Below are 23,092 nucleotides of genomic sequence, written 5' to 3'. Positions count from 1 at the left end.
ATTTTTTCCTTTGGGTTCTGTTAATTTATAGTTGGGGTTTTTTATATTTATTTGTTTGTTTTTCTTGGAAAAAAAGTTTGTATTCTTTTTTGCTTTTGTAAATAAAAGGTTGTAATTTACACAGTTCCTTCTGGACATGGTGTGTTTTTTTTCATAACTGGTGACTGCGGGTGCTGGAGTGGTGGGGAGGGGCTTCCCGTGGTTACCTGAGCAATGAGTAGTCTGCTGCCACTGAGGAATGTGGCAGGGCATAGGGGGAGAGGAGGGAGTAGCTGCCTGGGCAGAGAAAGGCTTTCTTATTTTTATTTATACTTCCTTAGTTTTAAAAAGATATTTCTGTTATTAAAGGTACTTATTTTTTGTAAGAGCAATTGATTGATTTTGTTTTAAATTGTGTTTTATATTTGTTTTCTGAGTAATACATATATTACCTTCTCATTCTGAGATAGATATATATAAATCATGGTATGTCCTGAAAAAAAAAGGGTTTAAAATAAAGATGCGCTAGGTGAGACATTGTGGTGGTGACCCTGGGGCACGGCAGGCTGCAGATTGGGATTGTGCCCCAGCGACGGACCATGTTGTTACCACTGCAAAATGCCAGGGAGGCTGCGCTACAGCTCCACACCATGCTATGTGCCCGCTGCACATCTTGACAGCAGGGACACCACTAGCTAAGTGGGGGGCTGTAGCCACCCCGGAATTGCACATATCCATGTGCCCAGCCCTGTGCATCTGGCCCAGTATCCACGGAAACCTCAGGGCTGCGATATCACAGTGCAGCTGCTGCAGGAGTTGGTCTCCACGGAAACCAGCCCAAGATGTTTACAGGGACTGCTGGGAAATGTAGTCCAGTAGCAATAGAAAAAACATGGAGTGGGCAGCACAACAACTGCCCCAGCATTGGTATCTGTAATATGATACCCTGTCATGGTGGTGATGGTCCAACCACCACTGGTAGTTTACATGGTCCTCCGGCCACCACCGCACCCAGCACCCGGGACGGGCAGCCACCGCAGGATTGCACCTACCGGTAAATTTGCCGTTGAGGGGGTGTGCCTCAGCACATGCTGATACTTTAGTATTTCAGGGTAACTTTCCTATTTCTTATATTTGCATTCCAGGAACCCGATGGATGGTGGGTGCTGCATGCCAGACCCACCGCCCGGGATACACTGCATCCTGGGTCATATTTAGGTAATTTCAGAAATCTCCACCAGAGACTCCGTAGTGTACTTTGCAGCCAGTAGTGGAGAAGTGAAGCAGCTGGTTTTGGGAGTATGGGCCAAAACCTCTTCTTTCTTCCCCTGCAGGCCTCGTAGAAGAGCAGAAATAGAGCAGAGGGATGAAGAAGAAAGTGAATAAGAAGATAGAAGATAGACACACATATAAAATTGAGTTAGAAACATTATAGGTAAAATAGAGTAGAATAGATATATAGATAGAGTGTGTAGATAGATATATAGGTAGACAGATATGTAGCTAGATATATACATAGAGTAGAATACAAATAGAAATAGATATGCAACTAGATTAGAGATAATAATCGAGTGTAAATAGTATGAATAGTATATAGTATAAATAGTCTTAATAGGAATATAGTAAAGTAATATACGTTTTAGTAGGGTTTTTTTACTGGAGTTTATGTAATTATTTATTTAAGCCTACAAGGGAAAATGCTGTATTTTTACATTTCTTTTTACTTTTTATACTGTAAATTTATTTTTATACATACTGTATTTTATACTGTTTTTTTATAATGACTAGGGGTTTTTTTCAATAAATTGTGTGTTGGAAAAAAAAATTTTAAATTAAAAGGTTAAAATTCATACAGTTCCTTCCGGATGTGGCATTTTTTTTTTTATCATAGGAGGATTCATGTGGGAGTCCATGTAGTTGGGGATGGGTGGGGGAGGGCATGATCACAGCTTAGCATGGGGATCCCTGGCTTCATGGGAATGGGCCTTTCGGGGGCATTTTGGGAGTGAGGGAGGGGATTCAGGATTTAAATGCGCCCCCTGCTGTAATGCAGTACCGAAGATAGCAGTGGGTGGCTTGGTATGCAGCTCCTCCTGCTGGAATTTATTGTGAATTGCACACCGGGTTTAATTCATTGTAAAGGCTACCACATGTGAACATTGATGCCACATTTAAAAAAAAACATTTTAAATGTAATAAACCTATTTAATTTAATGAGAATTAAGTCCCATTATGTGTACAAGTGCCCTACATGCTAGCAAGCAAACTTGGAGATGTCTGGCCTGGCTGACAGCTTTTGCCTTCATTGGATATCAGTGATTCCTTTCTAAAGAGTTTGGTGTGATCAAGGCTTGTTTAACATAGGAATAGTTCTTTATAAAATGTTCTGTTTCCTTCCTTGAGAAAAAATATTACAATACCCAGTTATTTGCAAGAGGAGCTGGAGCTGGTAGGGTAGATTTAGATTTGTCAATACCGCTCTTGTGGTCACAAGGATGTCCTTCTCAACTCGAAAAGGGAGAAAGAGCAAAACAAAAATTTTCCCTTGTTCTTGTATTGCATTAACAGCCCTTCTTATCCTTTTTATTTTCCATAAATCATATTTTCTGCTTTAATCCAAAAATTACTCTTTCCTCATAAGCATCATTGTCCAATAGAGACATTGGAACTAAGGACAAATTCAAAAAAGCTAAGTATATAGTTGCTTCCTTTTACAAGGAGTGAATGCCGTCTCTTCAGGTTGTGGCTTGGGATGACTTTTGCCAGGGATAATTTAAGACATCTCTTAAGGTGCATTTTCTCTCATCAAAAGTAAATTTCTTTTAAATAAAATAAATCTGTCTCTAAAATTACTGTGTTCCATATTTGCTGGTGTAAACTGTTGGAAAATAATTTTGGTCACCCCAAAAAATCCTAGATCAAATTTGGTCAATTTACAAATAAAAAAATACTGATTTGCGACACACTTTGTAAACTCAGCCAGGGGCTCGTTTCTTCTTCCCTTAAACATCATTTATACCAGGGGTTGTCAACCGGGGGTACACATACCCCTGGCAGTACTTGAACTGGTCCTAGTGGATACGCGTGGGCAGGCAGGGATGAAGCGCCACTGCCTCCCAGGAGTAGGGCTGGTGTGGGGTGAGGGCACCAGCACCCCTCTGCAGGGTGAGGAAGCTCGCACATAGCAGCCATCGCCGCTACACCCCAGCCCGGTGAGCTTCTCTTCCCTGCAGAGGGGTGACACTGCCCTCACCCCAGCCCGGTGAGCTTTCCTGCCCCGGCCCTGCTCCTGGGAGGTGGCGGTGCTCCGTCCCCACCCACCTGCATGGCGTCCCCGCCTCCCTGCTCCATGTCCAGTGGTGCACTCTCCCCACTGCCCTCCATCCCCACTCGGCGTCCGGCCATCAGGGGTACTTAGACTAAAAAAGGTTGAAAACCCATGATTTTACTAATTAATCTTATTATAGGCCGTATTTTGACATCATAACAACAGGACTGCTGCAAATCATTTATTCAAATACTAATGAAAATCCCAGTAACTTTTAATTCTCTTTATATTCCTTCGCAAATACCTACACAGTACCTCACTTGAGGATATGCCCAGAATCTTTTCAGGAACATGTCTTCTCTGAGTCTATTTAATTTATGCCAGCATATAACCCTTGTACTCAAAAAGATGTCTGAAATGTTGATGCCTGGACAGATAAACACTATACATATATCTTCATGCACCAGATATGATGAGTGAAGAATATATAATACAGTTTGAACAAATTCCACCTTTTTCCCCCTTCCCTCCAGCCAGAACAAAAAATAGTGGTGCTACAAACTAGAAGTAAAAGCCATAACTCCAGTTCTTCTAGAACAAAAATCAGGAAACTGTTCCAGGTCTGTAGTTGCAGAGCAAACGGGAGGTTTTATATTGGCGTGCTCTCTCTCCTCTAAATCTGGGGGGAAAAGATTCTAAAGGGAATTTATGAGACTAGTAACTGTGAAACTAGATGTCAACAGCCAATTGTGTGAATTTTTCTGCCTAAACAATTTCCTCAAACCTATTGTGTTTGCTGTAGCCACAGTATAAGATACAGATTTACCGTTATCTTCACAATTGCTCGATAAACAGAACAATTTGAAATGTACAAAAGCGTGTCAGACAGATTATGTTCAGTGCAACCTCTATGGGATTATGGTTTTTGCAACCAGCTCAAAAGCTCCTGAAATTCCCTTGCAGAATGACTACTTCTTCAGGACCAGACATTGCATGCCCTGGAGCGCTGTAACCTCATCATGAACAAATCCAGCATTAGTTCCATCTAATTTAGCTTTAACATGTATCATAAAATTATGGTACAGCCCATAAGAGTATAGAATCCTAGTGCTTTTGCAGAGATTGTTTAACAAGGAATTCTGTCCTTGTAGAACTGGAACATCCAGCTACATAACCTGGACCACTCCCACTCCCCTGCCTTATAACCAGGGGAGACCCCTCTCCCCTCCCTCCCTTATGTCCTTTCCAAGATCACAGCCTGCTGTCCTATATAACAACTCTTCCTTCCCCCAGTAAAGGGGTACTATTGCTTTTTTGATAGTAACTAGACACCTAGCACAGGAATTCAACAACTCTTCCTCCATTCTATCTGTTTGTCACCTACTCAGAAGAACAGAACATGCACTAAGCTATAACAGTTTTTTCATGGCATTTCTACTTAAATGATTTTGGTTTTTCCTGACCATCTATAATTCTCACAATGTCAGTCTTTAATTGAACCAGTAGCCTTTACTTCTGTTTCTAACAGCTACTGTTTTCTAAAAGATTCCAGAGTCCAGCCCTTCCCAGGAGCTTTACAGAGCAGACTGCCAGATCACATGGAGGGGGTTACGTAAGCATGGGACACTTTTTGCTTGAATCTCTTTCCCTGTCCAACAAACAAGACCTCTAAGATTTTCCAAAGATACCAGAGAGGCTGTTGCTGTATTGCCAGTCCATGACACAAAGGTGATAATCTAACTCCTGTATATCATCTAACCAAAAGTGCCAGGAAAGATCACTTTTGTTTTGCCTGATTGATTTCTAAATCCACTTTTGGCTCTGAGGGCTGTGATTTCCTTGCTTGACACACAAAGTGAGATGCGCTCCAATTTTTCTACATGTCTATTCCATCTAGATCTTGTAAGTCAGAATCTGAGAGGTTAGGTATCTTAAGCTAGTCATATGATCAGGTTTTATTGGTAGAAGTCTTTTTCTGAAAAACTAGAAAAGACCTCCCACCCTTATCAGATCATATACAACATATATCCTCATTAATAGAGACTTCAGAGTATAACTATAATGCTGCATTCCCAGATCGATTATCATCAGTAGGGATAGAACTTGGACCTCTGGATCTTAACATGTGAGCCTCTGATGCACAAGCAAAAAAATCCTTGTCATCAAGCTTAGGATATAGCAGGTTCATCCACTTCTGTGGCCCAGGTACCAGGAGAAGGAGATGAACCTCTAAACTATGTGCCTATGGATTTCACTGGTACCTTCTTATACCCTCCATCACAGCCATATTGGAATCCCTTATGAAAAGATTAAGCCCTGGCTTCTTGTATGTAACATTTTAAGCATTAAAAGGTCTGTCTTCAGAGAGATGAGTTAAACAGTAATACTCTCCATCACTTCATTGGTCCTTTTTTATTGGGTTCTGTGTAGCTATGTGAAAGTGGGGTCAGAACAGATTTCCTCGTGGACCCTTTTAAACAAAAAGTTGGGACAGTCTAGATGCCTATAGTATCTTAAGGTGTTACTTTGGTAGAACCAAGTCAAACTTTCCTAATTTTTATAAGACATCTACAAGATGAACAAAAAAGCCTCAAAACTACATTTTTCTGCACAGGCCAGTCTGGCAGTAAAACCCAGATATGTCATATCTAGTAAGAATCATTTAAGAAAATCCATTTAGCACACTATAAGGCTCATATTTCTTTATTGGGCACAAAGAAATGGTGCTTCCAAGCAGAAAACTTTCAAGGTAAATATGGGATCCCTCTATGTTATTTCACCTAATACAATATTGACAAGTTTCAACTTAATGAAACTTTATTAGTTTGTAGCCATAGGGTTTAATAAGCTGCCACTGATGTAAAATAATTACACCAAAAAATCTAATGATCAGATGGACCCCTGCCTTCCTCTTGACCATTATGTTGTTTCTGGCTACATTCATCATTTTATCACCTGATAGTTCACAGCAGTGAGTCTTTTGGATAGCTGGATGGAACGTGCATGTGAGAGAAAACAAAATAGTTCTCATAATTAGGACATCCACCATTCCAGAGGAACCCTCCTATGTTTTCAGGTTATTGGTTTTTATAATCTTCAAGGAAGTGTTTCTTATTGGTGCTTAAAAATATCTTTTTCCAGTTTTAACCAATTTGTATGAAAGCTTGGGAATAGATCTTCTGGGGTACTTCCTGTTCTGCAACTGGTTATTGGAGTCTCCCTTTAACACTTGAAATCAGAGCCAGCTGAGTGAGTGGAACCTATCCAACTGTGAGTTCCATTATGAGAAACAATATTAACAGGTAAGGAAAAAATATCTCCTTTCATTTACTGTGTTTTTAACTGTTTATTATGGCAGAATAGGAAAAAAGGAAGGACTAACCAGGTCTTTAGCTGTATTTTTCATAACCTGAAATACTTCAGTCAAATTACCTGTAATAGTTTTCTTTCCAGGCTAATATATTTGTGGTACAGTTATATCTTGTTACTTAATACTTTCTGTCTTCTGGTTTAACAAATAGTATATTAAGAATAAAGAGGAAGGTAGGTTGGTGCAAATGTTAAAAAACATCATGCATCTGTTTTTATTTTTTCCAGAAGATGACTTTATATGTTTGTTTTTTAGGTTCCAAAGGCAGCTATGGTCAATCTACTGTATATAATCCAAGCCAGCCTGAGAGGCAGGTGACTGCAATTAAACCAGTTCAAGCAACAAGTTCCACACCTGCAAGCTATAATACTTACCCAGCAGTGACAACGGTTCACCAGAATACATCTGCCTCCCCCATTTCTTCATACACTCCCTCTTCTTTATATACCTCCACTTCTGTACCTTATTCTGGTAAGGAGAAACTTGGTGCAGGTTTCCAATTATCAGCTTTTACTTAGACTACAAACTGCAAAACGTGCTTTCTTTTCTCTTTCTTCCTACTAGGGTCAAATTATCCCAGTTATGATGCCACAACATACACAGCAGCTACTACTTACTATCAACCACCTCAGCAGGCCCAAGCCCAACAGCAGCCACCACCCGTGTCACAGCAACCAAAAACCACAAGCTCTTCTTCCTGGAGCAGCACAGGGAACAGCGCAAACAACAGCTCGAACAACAGCTTCAACAAGAAACCACTTTTTCAAAACAAGCAGCTGAAACCCAAAGGACCACCTAAACAACCTCAGCTTCACTACTGTGACATTTGCAAGATCAGTTGTGCTGGTCCCCAGGTTAGCAATCCTTTTTTGCCCATATTCGCACTTTATGTAATCTCTACACCCTTTTCCAATCATCTAGTTTAACAAATGACATCTTATTGATCCATAATGGATTACTGTTAGGGGGTTAATGATGCATAGATAGAGCTAATTTCCATTTGTCACAGGGTGTAGTTGCATAAGTGTCCAGGTACACCAGGCTTATTAAACTGTTTGTTAGCATGCTGGATGAAATCGTATACTCACAGGTAAGCATAGCAAGTTCCTGATGTGCTAGGCTGAACAATGTAGTTCTGTTTGTAGTTTATGAACAATTATATTTTGAGCAAGTAACACAAAATTATGTTACACATTTGCCACAAAAGGCTGTAAATACCCCAGGTATAACAATTTTTGACAGTTGCTTTAAAAATTAAAACAAGTCCTAATCTATGGCCAGTTTCCAAATTACTGCTGTTATGTGCCACTTCCCTACCTACTTGTCTGTATCGCTGCTCCTTCTGGTCTTCCTGATCTCAGCATATTTTTATGGAACCTGCTGCTGGCTACATTTCAAATTGAATAATGCTTGTGTCCTCCGGTGGGCCAGTATTTTCCTTTCAGTGGGTGCTTAAACATGCGAAAAGGTAATAAGGATCAATTCTGGATAAAATAAGTCTATGGGTACTATATGCAAATTACTACAGCCATGTTTAATTTCAAGGTCACTGTTTTCAGATTTGCTCCTCAAATCCATGTGCTTATTCTTAGAGCCCACCTGCCTTTCCCACGGCGGGGTGGGGGGGCAAGCTGCAGGTGGGCCAAGTTGTGGGGGACCCTGGTGGGTCCCGCCATGGTGCCAGTGCCCCCCAGGCAGCACCTGCCTGCTGGCTCCCAGCCCAGGTGGTCCCAGGTAGCCATGCAGCTGCAAAAGGAACAATGAGCCCCATGCAGCTTGGGCTGTGCAACCCAGCAGCAGCTGGTGCAGGTAAGCTCAACTGAAGGGAAAAAAAAGCAATGAGGAGTTTGATCCTTTTTCTTTTCCTCCTGGAGCTTGCCTGCCTGTCTGAGCTGTGCAGAGCCCGGTGCTTCCCTTCACAGCTGTGGCGCCCCCTGAGACCACCTGGGCTGGGTGCCAGCAGGCGGGTGCTACGTGGGGGGGTGCTGGTGTCATGGAGGGAAGCACCGGGGTCCCCTACAACTCAGCCCACTGGCAGTTTGCGCCCCCTCCACTCCCCACGCCACAGGAGAGGCAGGTAAGCTCTAAAAACTGGGCTCCCTAACCCTTGTATACACACGATGGGGGTTTAGCTTGGCTTAGTTCTCCCTAAATTGAAACGGTGGAAAACGGTGGGTTTTTAAAAACCCACTGTTTCAATTTAGGGAGAACTAAACTGAACTAAACCCGTAAGTATAGAATCTGATTATTGGAGGTTTGCCTCCTCCCACTGCTACAGCAGGAAAAATAAATCTGGGGATCAGGTAGTCCCCTTGCCCTCTACCTCTCCATGCAGCCCCTTCCCTCCGTCCCACCTTACTGTCAGACCCTGTTCTCCCTGAGCACATGGAATTGTGGAACAAATTTGAAAACAGTGACCTTGAAATTAAACATAGTTGCAGTAATTTGCATATAGTACCCATAGACTCATTTCATCCAGAATTGATCCTTATTACCCTTTTTTTTTAACTACTGCAAGTTGTAGCAGAGGCACTCCATAAACACACTTTTAAGCAGCACTTTACAACTTATATATAGTACAAACTATGCATATTAGCCCAAAGCCGAAAGGCTCATGATTTGCCATGTAGTTTATTGGGCTGGGCCCCAGCAGAAACAAGGATTTTAAGCCAAGGTGACCCCTCAGTTCAGCACTGCTCAGTATATGCATGTACTCCAAACACCCCCTCAACTAGATACCTCCATGTGCTAATTAGCCCCATGCTCATGACTGGAACTATGTGGTGTTGTCATTAGGGGTGCACCAATAGAGATTTTTGCGGTCGATACTGATAGTCGATTTTTAGGGAGGCATATCAGCTGATGCCAATCCGATTTCCAGTACCCAACCAAGCAGTGTGGAGAGCTGCCTCCAGCTACTAATTCTGGTGTAGTGGAGGGGGAGGAGGGAGGGAAGGGGCATGGGCATGCAGATCAAGGCCCCCGTGGGAAGGGAGGTGAGGGGCTGAGGCTGGGACAAGTGCTGCTCAGGGCAGGTGCAAGACAGAGCCGTGCCTCATCTGGGGGACATGGCGAGGAGGGAGAGGTGTGTGCAGATCTGCATGGAACAGGGCCAGGGCTATGCAAAGCTCCTTCCGGCAGGTCAGGGCTGCACTGGGAAGTGGATACAGTGAATTTGTGGCTGCAGCCCCACCCTGCCGAGAAGAACTTGATGCAGCCCTGGCTTCAGCCCACCCCCTCTGTGCAGATCCAGGGGTACACGAGCACCATGAGCACTCATATATCCTTGCCAGAGGACCAGCCATGATTCCCCACTAATTCCTTCATTACCTGTGGGTGGAGTCCCTCCAGTCCTGGTGATCTGAATACATCCAGTCCCTCCAAGTGTCTTTTTACCGTGTCGGCACTGACCATTGGTTGGCTGATGTTCCCTTTGTTGGTGTCTGTGATGTATGTTGAGGATTCGTCTAGATTCCCATTTAAGAAGACAGAGGCAAAAAACTCATTGAAGAGCTCTGCCTTGTCCCTGCTATCTGTCCACCCCCCTGCCCATCCTGTATGGGTCCTATGCTATCCTGTACCCTCTTTTTGCACCCAACGTACCTAAAGAAGGACTTTTTATTGTCCTTAATCCCTGAATTCTAGAGCTGACTTGACCTTCCTGACCAACTCCCTGCAGGTGCGGGCCAAAGACGTATACTCCTCTTTGCTAGCTGCTCCCTGCTTCCACATCCTGTATACCTCTTTTTTTTGCCCTTAAGGTATCCTGGATGCCCAAAGGATAACCAAAGGAACTTCCTGGCCCCTTTGCCCCCTTTCCTCTGGGAAATCCCCATGGGATTGACTCGCAGTGAGCCCAAAGAACGGTTTCCTTGAGGAATGTCCACCCATCCTGGACCCTCAACACATCTAAATTCTTAGCTCCTAGCACCCTGCTAACCTATCCCCTGAGTCTATTAAAGTCAGCTTTTTAAAAATTTAGCACCTGTGCCCTTCTGGGTATAATGCCCGCCCTTTGCTGAATAGTGGATTTAATCATTTGGTGATCACTGTCCCCTAAGTTGCCTTGAATCTGCAGGTCCCCCACCAGATCATCCCCTGTGGCTGTTGAGCAAGGCGTTGCCCCTTACCTCCTGTGTTAAGAACCTGCAAGAGCGGTTAGATCTAGCTGACTGCTCCTCCCAGCATATGTCTGGGCACTTAAGGTTCCCCATAACTACCATATCTCTAGACCTCACAGCCTCTTGGAGCTGCTTGGAAAATTCCTGGTCTAGCTCGTCGTCCTGGTGTGGCGGCCTGTAATAGACTGACACCCCCCCCCCCCCCCCCGGATCCCTTTCACCCTGCGCCCCTTGGATCCTAACCCACAGAGTCTCTGCTTGACCACCCTCTGCCCCTAATTTGATTAGGGAAGATGTGTACTGTTCTTTGACAGAGAGAACAAGTCCCCAACCTTTTTTCCCTACTCTATCTATACAACTTATAGCCCTCTATTCCCACCACCCAGTCATAAGAAGAGTCCCACCAGGTTTCAGTTAGTCCCACTAGGTCAAAGTTGCTTGCTAGCAAGATGTACACATGCATGCAATGTGTACAATGTAATGGTTCACCGTGACTTTAAAAAGAGTTGGTGGTGAGGAGGACCATACACAATGGACACTACCACATACCTTATTCAGATGGAATGTACTAACCTGTACTTCTAAAAGGTTCCCACTAGGGCTGTGCAGAGCTTTGGTCCCTGATTCGATTTGGCAGAGATTCAGCCCAATTTGGTGGCTGAATCTCTTAATCTAATCAGAGGACCCTTTAATCTCTCCGAATCGAATCAGAACCCTCCAAATTGATTCAGAAAGATTTGGACATAGACACAACTTTAAATGTTTTTTCTATGTACCCCTAGGTAGCAGGGTCTCGTGAATGCTGTGATGCTGGGGCACATGGAATTTGCCACAGAAGCATGGGGGGCTCCTCTGTGTGCTCGGCAGCAGACCCAGAATTGGACCAGAAGCCCTTCAGGTCCTCCGGGGAGCGTGTGGGGGAGCTCCCCCCCGTTCGGTGACTGGTGCCTCCTGGATGTTGAGGGACACCCAGGTTCCCCCCATGGCCAGTCACCAACCCAGGGTGGCATGGGGGGGGCCCCCAGCAGACTTCCCTGGCAGACCCAGAAGTGGACTAGAGCTACTTCCAATCCACTTCCAGGTTCACCACCAAGCATGTGGAGGCCCCCCCACACTCCTGTGGGATGCTCCATGCACACAGCATCACAGCATTCATAAGCCATGCCTGCTACCTCAACGTATGTAGAAAAAATATTTAAAGTTTTTTAAAGCCCTAATCACTGGTTCTCCGAATCAGCCTCAAATCTTCAGATTCTGATTCAGCTGAATCGAATCAGAGTGATCCAAATCACTGTCCCTGATTCGGGCTGAATCCAAACCAAATAAGGCCTGCTTCACACACCCCTGGTTCCTACCACCATGTTTGCCCATTATATAGCATTTAATCAGCTTCATAGTTGGTTTCCATTATTTAGCATGTGTTGCTTTGGCCGCAGTTTAATGGTAGTCATTGTATTTCATGAGGCTTCCTTGTATGCAAATATAAGAGGAGGTACTTAGAATTGTTTCAAATGGAGAGGGAAGAGCTGCTGTATTGGATCACATAACAGCTGTTATTAAGGTGAGGTTACATGCTAGAGTTAACGGGTGCTAATTCTAAGGAATGTTAGTCTGTGTTAAGGTTAACAAGTGCTAGTGGTTAGTTACACATTCAGGGTTAATACCCTCTCTAACGTGCACTGCTCAGATCTGCTGCTAGAAGGCCGGTGAGTTGGGCTGTGGCTAGGGGATTCAAGTCTTCTCCATTTCCGCCCTTTTCACTGGCTCTAGCCACAGTATAAGGTGGGCAGAAGAGGGAGGAAGGAGTTCCCTGCATCACTTGGATTGCCCCTGCTGTCCCCCAAATTACTCTTCTGCTCTCTGTCAGCTCCTAGATCCTCTTTCCATCCCTCAGTTGACCCCCCCAGATCAATGCTCTGCCACCCCAATTATCCCAAGAGTGGAAACAGCAGCAGCAGAGGTGCCAGTGGGGGGTTTCCCCCTCTCTGCCTGCTGCCAGGCTCCGTACAGCCTGCATGGTCCCCTTACACTTGGATCCAGCCTCCACTGGATCCTTGCCCCTTCACTTCTTCCCCCAGGAGGCCCAGCAGGGACTGGATGGTGGGAATAGAGGGATGGTGTGGACCCCAGGAGCCTGGGGTAGGGAGCTCCTCTGCTGCTGTCAGGCAACTTATCTGGGAATGGAGGGGCCGATGGCCTAATTGTAACGTGTCATCTCACCCCTACACTTTAAGAGTTACATGTTTATAAACCTGTAACAATACAAATGTAGCAAAACCAATCCAGGGGCTGGGATCTTGCAGTGGTGACAGTGTGGTCCAGAGCCAGGGCAGAACTGTGATCCACTGCCTGCATGCCCTGGGCAGGGGCATGTAGGCAGCAGATCATGGCTCTGTCCCAGCTCCAGACCATGCTGTCGCCACCACAAGACCCCAGCCCTGATCTGCAGCAGCTTCCCATCCATCCAGCGCTGCTGAGGCCAGTCTCCATGGAAACCCTGGCTCTGCATTGTCATGGCCCTGCAGCTGCTGGAGTCTCCATGGAAATAGGCCACAACAATGTGGGCAGGGGCTGCTGGGAAATGGAGTCTGGCCACTGGCTGGATCCAGCATTTTTCCCACCCCTGTCCTATAGCATCTAACACCCACTACTCATGGGCTTCACCGATTTTTAGGAGTTCCATGTTTTCATACGTACCATACTGCACATGTTCAGTCTACATGCACTTAGATGTCTTCAGTGCAGATGTAATAAAATCACAACCTGCACTTAAGTGCCAGAAGTGCCACTTATGCAGCTAGAAAACTGCCAATCATGCACAAAAAACAGAAATAGAATTCTGTCCTATGTATTTCTAAGAATCTGGTTGAATCTCCTGCTTGGAAATGCTGTATCTATTGTCTCCAGATGCTGTAAATACGAGGGAATTAATAGAGTGTCTTACAAGATGACCTGAGTTGCACTTACCCTTACATTTAAAGCTAGACTGATTCCAAGGAAAGTTTGAAATGGTGTTACTGGTATTGCATCACTGCTTAAAATGGATTTCCCTGTTTGACTACAGACCTACCGGGAGCACTTAGAAGGACAAAAGCACAAAAAGAAAGAGGCAGCTCAGAAAACAGGGAACCAGGTGAACACTGGCCCTCGTGGCATGCAGACGCAGCTTCGATGTGAGCTCTGTGATGTGTCCTGTACAGGAGCAGACGCATATGCAGCACATATCCGAGGAGCCAAGCATCAAAAGGTAGGATAGTTCAATGGGACTATGGATTCACCTATTTTATGTAGGTGGATGGTGTGAAACATCTGGTTATAGAAGATGCTGATGTTCTAAAAAAATTCATTGGAGCTGATAGATACTTTGGAAAATACTTTTGAGAAGAAAGTTGAAGTACAAAATAGATTATCCATTTCAAGATTTGACTGACTGCAGGAGCTGACTTTAGATGTCTAGAAATGTTTTGAACAAGCCTATCCCGCCAGATTGCTTAAAAACTAGCTAACATGCTGCTAGAGTAATGCCAGACTTGAAGGACCTCTTTCAGAACCTTTAATTGTATATGTGATCAGCAATATGGTATTGACTGGTGGCTGCGTTTCTAATCCAAGACTTCTCTGTCCATATTTTCTTGCGGTACCCCTTCATAAATCCCATTCCACCATAACTTCACTGCTTTTGCTAGCGTAAACTAGAAGATGCTACAATTATACCGTCATTCTGCTGGGTAGATGTACCCAGAACAAGTCTTTTAATCTAGTTTTGTATTGCCATATTATATGCTGCTCTTATGCTGCATTCTTCCTATAAATGTACACATTTTTCCAAGGGAAACTTTTATATTATTGTGTTTAACTTGTAGTTCTAGTTCTGTCCCTTTCTAGTTCTGTCCTTTGATATAGTTACCACATGTATTTCAGGTTGTTAAGCTGCATACTAAATTGGGAAAGCCCATCCCTTCAATAGAGCCTATAGTAGTGAACTCTGGTTCAGATCCTACCATCACCACAGCAAGTAACCCAGTTGCCCATGCCCCTACAGCAGTATCTGTTGCACCAACGAAGCCAACAGCTGTAGCAACTAACAGTGCAAGCAACACAGGCAAGCTAGTGGCAGTGAAGAAACTAGTCACGTCAAAGATAATGTTTACAGGTATGTTGTTTTAAACTCCATTTTTAACTTCTTGGGTTTTTCGATATCATCTAAGCTTTGTAGCATTATACACTTTGTTTAAAAGGTATAATTCCCTCAAATACAAATAGCTTAAACCTTTTAATATTTTTCCATCACTGCCTAGGAAAACTGCCCAGGGAAAAAGTAGTTGACCATCAGGCTTTCTAAATAATTCTGGAATGTTGTTTTTTTTTCTCACTTGTCTTGTAAAACCTAATGCTTAAAGAGCCCCTTTTAGGTTGCATTTCTTCTGTGAGCAGTTACAACCTTCAGAAGACTGCAGAATGGAAAGTCATCGCTAAAATTGATAGAAATCTGCTTGAAAGTATAGCTACTATAAGAATTTTCTTATCTTTACAGCTGCCTAATCTTCATGTTCATGATATAACTCCTTCATGTTTTAAACATAACTACTAGCAGTAGTCTGAATGTGTAGCTGATAAATAAAGGCTGTCACCTGTGTAGCAGTTAATAACGTTAAAACGTTAGATATGGAACTCAGTAGTGATGTGCAAATGAATAGTAAATCTCAGCCAGTGAGATTTTTAACTTCTATAAGCAGCTACTATTTTAACAAATAATTAGGACTAACAGTGCAAGAATGCCATTTAGTGTTATGAAGATAAATTAATTATATGAATTTGTAATATGAATTATAATAAGGATACCTTCATAGGTAATAAAGAAGCAGGTTGATTATTAATCTACTTATCTTCTTTTAGGGACTAATAAGATTCAGGCAGCAAGCATCAAACTAGAGGAATCGAAGGTGTTACAACCAAAATCAGAGCTACCAAATGAACAGCATACACATGATAGCTCTGGGGATGGCCCTGGCGTATTACTTGATATACAACCTGTTGGACATGACTATGTGGAAGAGGTAATGCTTAATGGGTTTTTTAGTGCACAAATTAATCAAATGTAAAATGCAACGCCATGAATTTCCAAAATATTTAAACATGATTTGTTTAGTGTACAGTAAGTACTCTTAGAAAAGCAATCTCACCACTGCCTTCATTCAGTGCTTTCTATTTAATCTTCTATCAGATAACCTTGATCCAATTTTCAGGTCTGTATTTGGGCATCCAAATGAAGAATTTAGGCAGGAACCCCTATTTAAGCGCTTTGTATTTTTCTGTCTGAATACTTGGCAGAAGCTGTTTTGAAACCTGTCTAATTGTGTTAGAACAGTGGTGCTCAACCTTTTTGGCCAGTGGGCTGAATGAGTGAATGCCCTGTGTGTTTGTGGGCCAGACCCAGTTGGTGGTCCTGATCTGGCCCCCACAGCAGGCACTACAGATCCCCATTCACCTCATGGCCCAGCCCTGACCCTGCCACACAGTGGAAAGGGGATGTGGCCTGGCCCTTGCCACACAGTGGAAACAGGATGTGGCCTAGCCCTAATCTAGCTGTGTGGGGAAAGAGGGCACTGTCTGGCTTCAGCTCCCTGCATGGGGCTTGGAAATTTGGAAGTGGGAGAGAGCAGCAGTATTACTGCTGCTTCCCTGCCGCCAAATTTCCCAACCCATAGGGAGAAATTTCCCAACACATAGGGAACAGTATTACTACTGCTTCCCTGCTGCCAAATTTCCCAACCCATAGGGAGACCCGTGGGCCAGATTCTTTGGCTCTGTGGGCCAAATTTGACCCATGAGCCAGAATGTTGAGCACCCCTGTGTTGTTTCCTTTCGAAGCACTTCAGAGTTAGTCTTGCAGACATATAGGCCCCTTACATCTGAAGCATTTCAAAATGACCATGAGGTCTTGCTATGGCAGAACTCTGAAGCTATGAGAAGGAGAGCAAACGTCCTAGCATACCTTTCAAGACCAAGTCTCTAGAGGTTGTGAAGGACAGATGAGCATAGAGGAGAGAAGCTACTGCCTGTCCCTCATGTGTACACACCATAGTGCCTGGGTCTTTGCTGCCACGTGATCAGTTTCCTTTCAGGCGGGCCCATTGCTTACATCAGTGGGGGTCAGTCTTTTGGCAGGTGTGCCACAAGTTAAGCCCTGCTTCCTCCCTGAGCGCCACCCCAGTCCCCTCCCCATGCCCAAACTGTTGCTCTTTATTATGCTCCTTGCCCTGTGCTCCCTGACTGATTTGTTGCTCTGCTTTCTGCTCCCTGCCCTATCTGTCATCATGTTCCCTGCTCTGTCCCCAATCTGTCGTGTGCTGCACACAGACTGCCTGTGCCACTTGTGGCATATATACCATCCCATACACTGTCACCCTAGGGAGCCAGGAATGGATGACTACTATCTCCTTGCCCTGCAAATCTTGGAGGAATTTGTGGTTCTGTGCCTCCTGTCCTGCTTGAGGTGGAAAGTTATGGCCTACTTAAATATACTCTGCATCTTCTTCCAGCACCTATGCTAGCTGGCATGCAATGACTTGGCACTGCAGGGTACCATGACTGAGGCCTTAGGAAGGCTTCTCCTTGAGAAGTGCCGCTTTCCCTGCACTATTGACACCAGCATGCCCAAGAGCAGCTACACAGGGCACCATAGAGGATGGCCTTCTGCAGGATCACCTGCAAACCATGTACCACCACTGCTGGTTCAGGGAAGTGAACAGTATCTGGTGCAAACACATCATCCTGGGGACATGGGATAATGAGCAGTGGCCCCAGAATGTGTAGATGAGCTCTGCCATTTTCAGGGAAATCTGTACTGAACTAGTCATCAGCCACCAACATGAGAGCATAATGGCCACAGAGAAGCATATGGTCATTACCATCTCAAAGCTGGCTATTAAAAGCCTCTAATCCATTTTGGCATGGGCAAGTCCACAGCAGAGGAAGCTATGCAGAAGGTATGCCATGCATTCCAGAGGGGGCTGGCACCACAGTTGCTTTGCCTTGCCAATTCACAGGGGGACATCACTGGATTTGTCCGCATGGGCTTTCTGTGTTGAGCCAATGGCACATTCTGGGTCCTGCTAACCAGAGCTCAGAGTAAGCCACAAGGGCTTCTTCTCCATCATGCTGCAGGGTTTCATGGAGCACTGGAGACAATTTACATATGTTACCACCAGCTGGTGGGGCAATAACCACAATATCAGGATGTCTAGAAACTTGAGCTTTGTGCCCCTAATGACCTCAGGAGAATTTGCTCACAGGGCTACTGGCATCACAGTGAGGGAGTGACTGTTCCCCACACTGTTACTCAGGGACCCAGCATACCTACTCTCCTGGCTCTCAAACTTTCCACAGGGCACTTAGATGTCAGACAAACGGTTCAACTACTGACTGAGCAGCTGCCATGTGACCAAGTGCACCATTGAGTACCTCAAGGCATAGTGGAAGGCACTGGGAGTATGCCAGAATGTCACCTAGCAATACCTGACCTGGATGGTTATCTTAGTGTCTTACACAACATCTGCCATGCCTAGGAGGAAGCCTTTCCAAAGGCCTGGCAGAGGAAACTTGGCAACCTGGGAGCTGCTACACACCACTGAAGGCTGAGCCCCTGGGGCTCAATAATCACCAGGAATTCTCACTTGGAACTGTTATTAAACAATGCAAACAGTTAAAAGTTCCCATACTTTCTTTGTTGAACTTAAAACAAGAGCTCTGTGAACTGGACATGAGAATTGAGGGTGCTGTGTCTGTGGGGGTTGGGAAGGTCTGGGGATGATGCACAGTGCAACTGTGGCCCAACAGAACCAAGCACAAAGAGTGCCAAGGGTGGGAGGGCCTTCCTTCAGGGTGCAGTGGTGTGGCAGCATACCTACACGTTGACCCAGTAGATCAATGGTGCTTGAGTCCCAGGGTGCTACCTTTCACCAGATAAGAACTGGCCCAGAATTGGAGGTGGAGGGGATCTGCTTTAGGCCCTAGGGGAGTCGGGCTTGGGACTGGGGCAAAGCGGGAATAAGGGCTATGAAGAAGGAACTGGGCAGGGGCACAGAACAGCTGTGGTTGGGACTGTATCCATGCCTGTAGACCATAACCCCAGTCTCAAACCTGCTGTGAAGACGGAATCTCTGAGCATAGGAACTTTGGGACCAGAAGGCAGACTGGATGTCAGTGTGGAACAGCTGTTTTGACTCAAAATGAAATTCAGAACAAAACACTGTTCCGTCCAAACCTTGAAACAAGTTGAAATGGAACAGTGCCATTTCACACAGGCCTAATAACAACCACTCCCAACACTAACCCTTCAAAAAAAACACAACCTTCAAAATAGTTATAATGCAGGGAGCAGTCCAGCAGAGATACGGGGGATACCCAATTTATTGCACCAAGTACCGTATGTACAGTTACCTTCCCAGAGGAGAGGTAGCATAGATCTGCGTGCAGTGCAAAGTGCTCCTGTTGCTCAGGGTTCTTACAGACAAGAGTAGCTGAACTGTAGCAGCTGAGAGGGTTAGAGAGGTATTTGGATAAGACCTACAGGGACAAAGTAGCACCATCCCAGCTCCATTCTGGGAGCCCCAGAGCTGCTAAGGAGTAGGGAGCGGAAAACACTGGACATGCCTTAATCACCCTCCCCCTCAGCATCTGCTCTTGGCCACTGAGTGCAACAGGACACTGGGCTTGACAGATTTATGGTCTGACCCAGTAAATGTCAGTTCTTATGTTCTTATGCTCATGGAGACCCCTCAAGGTGGAAAGAGATCCCAGCAGACGGCTGAAGCTACCCTCACCAGGCAGAAAGACAACATAAAGAGTGCTCTCTATGTTGTCACCATCAAGTCTTTCATCTGCAGCCTCAGCTATACCTACCCACAGGCCTAAGCCACTAATACCCACAGCATGGGCAATACCCTTGCGGCAACCTCTGCCAGCAGGACATCATAGTCAAGAGTATGTCCTTTAGTGTGGATCAGGCCTTATCAAGGCAGGCTTATCTTGCCCAGTTGCCCTCTCCAGTGTGCCATGAGGACAGATATCTACTTCAGCTCACAGCAGCACAGCCTCTGAGCCATGGGTACCAGCAGCAGGCTCCACCATGATCCCACCAGGGTTAAGGTTACCAGTAGCAGACCCGCAGAACCATACTCAGCCCAGGGGCTATCCTCAGCAACACTCTGGATGTCCCCCTCTGCTCAACAGGCTTTCCCAGTTTATCACTTGAGAAGCCTACCTCTGCCTCTGGATTATGCCCAGCAATACCAGCTGCACCCCTACCAGGGCACCTCTTCACTCCCTGGGCTTCACTTCACTGAGATGGACTGAGTTCATTTTCTCAGCACGACCATCATGCTGGGGAAATGAACTCAGCCCAGCCGGGCTGGGTTCCCAAGCCCAGCCGGGCTGGGTTCCCAAGCCCAGCCCGATCGTAGGGCTGGGGATGGGAACTGAGCGATCAGGCTCAGTTCCTTTCCCCAGCCTTATCGCAGCGCTTGGGAAGGGAACTGAGCCTGAGCTCAGTTGCCTTCTCCTGTGCTGTGATCGGCCTCCCGTAACCCGGGGGCAAGAGATGGGAAGAGTCACAGCTGCGCTCCCAGCTGGTGCTGGGAGCACAGCCCTGGTTCTACCCTGTCTCCCACCACCTTGCTGCTGGCTGCTTTGAAACTCGAAACATTTTGACTAGCCTCATTTTGTTTCGAGGCTGTTTCAAAGCCCATTGTTTCGATTCAGTTTCACTGTTTTGAGTTCAAAATGAGTCGAAACAGCCAGCGAAATTTTGCACGGCCCTAGTTGTTATACTGTTTAATTGTATCTTGTTATCTTGTTGGTATTAATTTTAAATTAGATTCAAGTTGAATCTAACAGGAGAGTCACGTGTATCAGTGTTCCCGGGCTGAAAAATGGTGGTGGGATACTTTAAACTAAAGTTTGTTCAATGAGCTTTAATTCAAAGCACCCTGCCACCCTTTTTCAGTGCGGGGATGCTGATACATGTGATGCTGTGGGTGTTTCTAATTAACGCGGCTCTCAGAGCTGTGCAAAAGTGTCCTCTGCTTCCCCCCCACCCCCCCGAGCACATCTATAAATGCCTACCCTGTTTGCTTCCCTGTCTTCTCTTGCTTCTGCTGTTCATTCAGGTGCTCCCTTTCATGCTCTCCTAATCCTGGGTAAGCTCATTAACACCCCCTTATTAGGGCACAGGCAGAAACTCCTCCTCCAGAAACTGCTCAGCAAACAACCCTCACCAAATACTCCATGCAGAAGGCCCAACCAACAAACTGACTAGCCAATTAAATGAACGCTCACTCAATGCACACAATCTTCACCACAATCAAACCAGGAGACCAAGCTCACTGCACTCATTTACCTTCCAGGAGCCAGGAACAAGATCCTTCTCCTTTTCTTCTCCTCCCCCCTGCCAGACAAACTGCCCTGTTGGCTCTCTGCTGTTCTCTTCCTAATCTGACTGACCATGTCCCCTGCCTCCCTGATGGCCTTAGCATTTCCTTTCAGCCTGGAACATAGACATGGGGTTTGGTATGCAAGGTGTCTGGCCTCACCAGGTTAGTGCACTAGTCTTAGTGAAATTCAGTCCTGCCCTTTCATGCAGCAGCAGCAGTAGTAGCCCTCTGTTTCAGTGACACCACGAGGCAGCTAGCATCTTCTTACTGCATCTTCCCCTTCTCCTGTGCCGTTCAGCCAAGAAACTACTCCGGGGACATTTAAAACCATCCTGCCTGGGAAGACATCTCTGGAAGAACAGTCTTCAGGAATTTGGCTTGCACTGAGAAAGAAACAAACCTCTCCTTTCCCTAATGGAGACCACTGCTTCTCCTGTCATCTGATTCCAGTAATGGAAAAAGTGTAGGGGGATTGGGAGGGAAGGCTGTCTTGGCAGCATTTCCTGCATCCTGAGTTTCTGTGCAGTATGCTGTGTGAAATTAAGCCTAGACCAGTGGTTCTAGCCTTTCTAGATTCAAGGCACCCTTCAGAAAATGCTCTTAAATTTCACTTGCTTTCTGAGTATAGAAAAATACTAGAGCAGTTCTTCTGTGGCTAAGAATTCAGAAAAGCCATGAACCGTCAGAAGGTTTTTGACACTATGGATTCCTGCTTGAAATTTCTGGGCGTCTATACATGTGCTCTGGGGTGGGGGTAGAGGGTGCTTTAATTATAGTGGCTTCGAGAGCCATTCTAATTAAAGCACCCACAGTATCACATGTATTCAGTATCCCATGCTTCAAAATGGCGGCAGGGGTGCTTGAACTCAAGCTTGTCAAACAAGCTTGAGTTCAAGCATCCCTGCTGCCATCTTGAAGCATAGGGATGCTGAATACACATGAAGTGGAGGTTGCTGGAACGTGTTAATTAGCATGCTTCAGCAGACTCAGCTAATCAAGTCTGCTCTGACACATGCTAGTTAGAATGTATTGGAGCCAAACGTCCAGCATGTATATTAGGTACCCTCTGTTTTTTTCTTGTGAATTATGTTTGCACGCCTAACATTGCTAACATTGCATGGCATCCTGTGGCACTCTTGAAACAATGTCAAGGCACCCTAGGGTGCCATAGCACCCTGGCTGAGAATCACTTCCCTAGGCTCTGTGTTTCCAGGAAGGTTTCCCCTGCTTTCAACCACTGAAGTGATTGTTGCTGGAGTTTTGGCTACGAAGGGATGTTCCTGATCTCTTGGTGAGCATGGTTTCCCTCTCCTGATTTCCTTTCCCTCTGTCAAGCTGCACTGACTGAGATTGCTGTCATTAACAAATAAAAGTAGTACCTTGGTTAATGTTGAGGACAGGAATTGTTGTATGGGTTCTCTTGGCCAGCTGTGACTGGCAAGTTGCAGCCCTGAAAAAATAACAGGTGATTTTCTTTAGTTTTACTGGGTTGCTTTATGGGGACCCAGTCAATTGTGGGTCCAAGTGCCCAAGGCTAGGGGTTGAGTCAGTCATGGATGGATGATTGACTGGACAAATTGGCAATGATGGAAGAATATTTGAAGAAAATTAATATATCTGTCCCTGGCTGCCTGTCAAAGTTGACAGAAGCCAGGGGCAGTAGGACCCAGGGGAAGCAGCTGGCAGGACCAAGTGACTGCAGAAGCAAGGCTTGGTGGCCCTGCCCCCCGAGCCCCCCCCTTCCAGCTGGAAGTCCCATGCAGAGCAGAGGCTTCTGGCCTGGGCCTCTGGGGCTGTTCCTGCCTCCCTGTGCCAGAGGGAAATTCATGTAAGAAGGGGAAGACTGCAGGTGATCACCCCAGTCCTCAGGGTTGGGCTGAGCCATCTGCTGCAGTCCAGGCACCCAGGAGCCAGGGCGGCC

General features: G+C 45.5%; 1 protein-coding gene across 3 annotated transcripts in view; it reads left to right on the top strand.

Moving 5' to 3' along the window:
* Positions 1-23,092, top strand: part of ZFR2 (zinc finger RNA binding protein 2) — a 133,124-nt gene that overhangs the window by 62,656 nt on the left and 47,376 nt on the right. For all 3 annotated transcript variants that reach the window (XM_090027657.1, XM_090027658.1, XM_090027659.1), the window contains exons 4-8: positions 6,873-7,088; positions 7,182-7,471; positions 13,803-13,985; positions 14,660-14,891; positions 15,635-15,795. In XM_090027657.1, coding sequence (XP_089883783.1) covers positions 6,873-7,088; positions 7,182-7,471; positions 13,803-13,985; positions 14,660-14,891; positions 15,635-15,795 — 1,082 coding nt within the window. The remainder of the gene's footprint in view (positions 1-6,872; positions 7,089-7,181; positions 7,472-13,802; positions 13,986-14,659; positions 14,892-15,634; positions 15,796-23,092) is intronic.

Source organism: Crocodylus siamensis, chromosome 14, assembly GCF_052110815.1.
Source record: "Crocodylus siamensis isolate JL-2025a chromosome 14, ASM5211081v1, whole genome shotgun sequence".
NCBI lineage: Eukaryota > Metazoa > Chordata > Crocodylia > Crocodylidae > Crocodylus > Crocodylus siamensis.
Note: the sequence above shows the minus strand (reverse complement) of the source record. Positions and strands in the feature narration are given on the sequence as shown.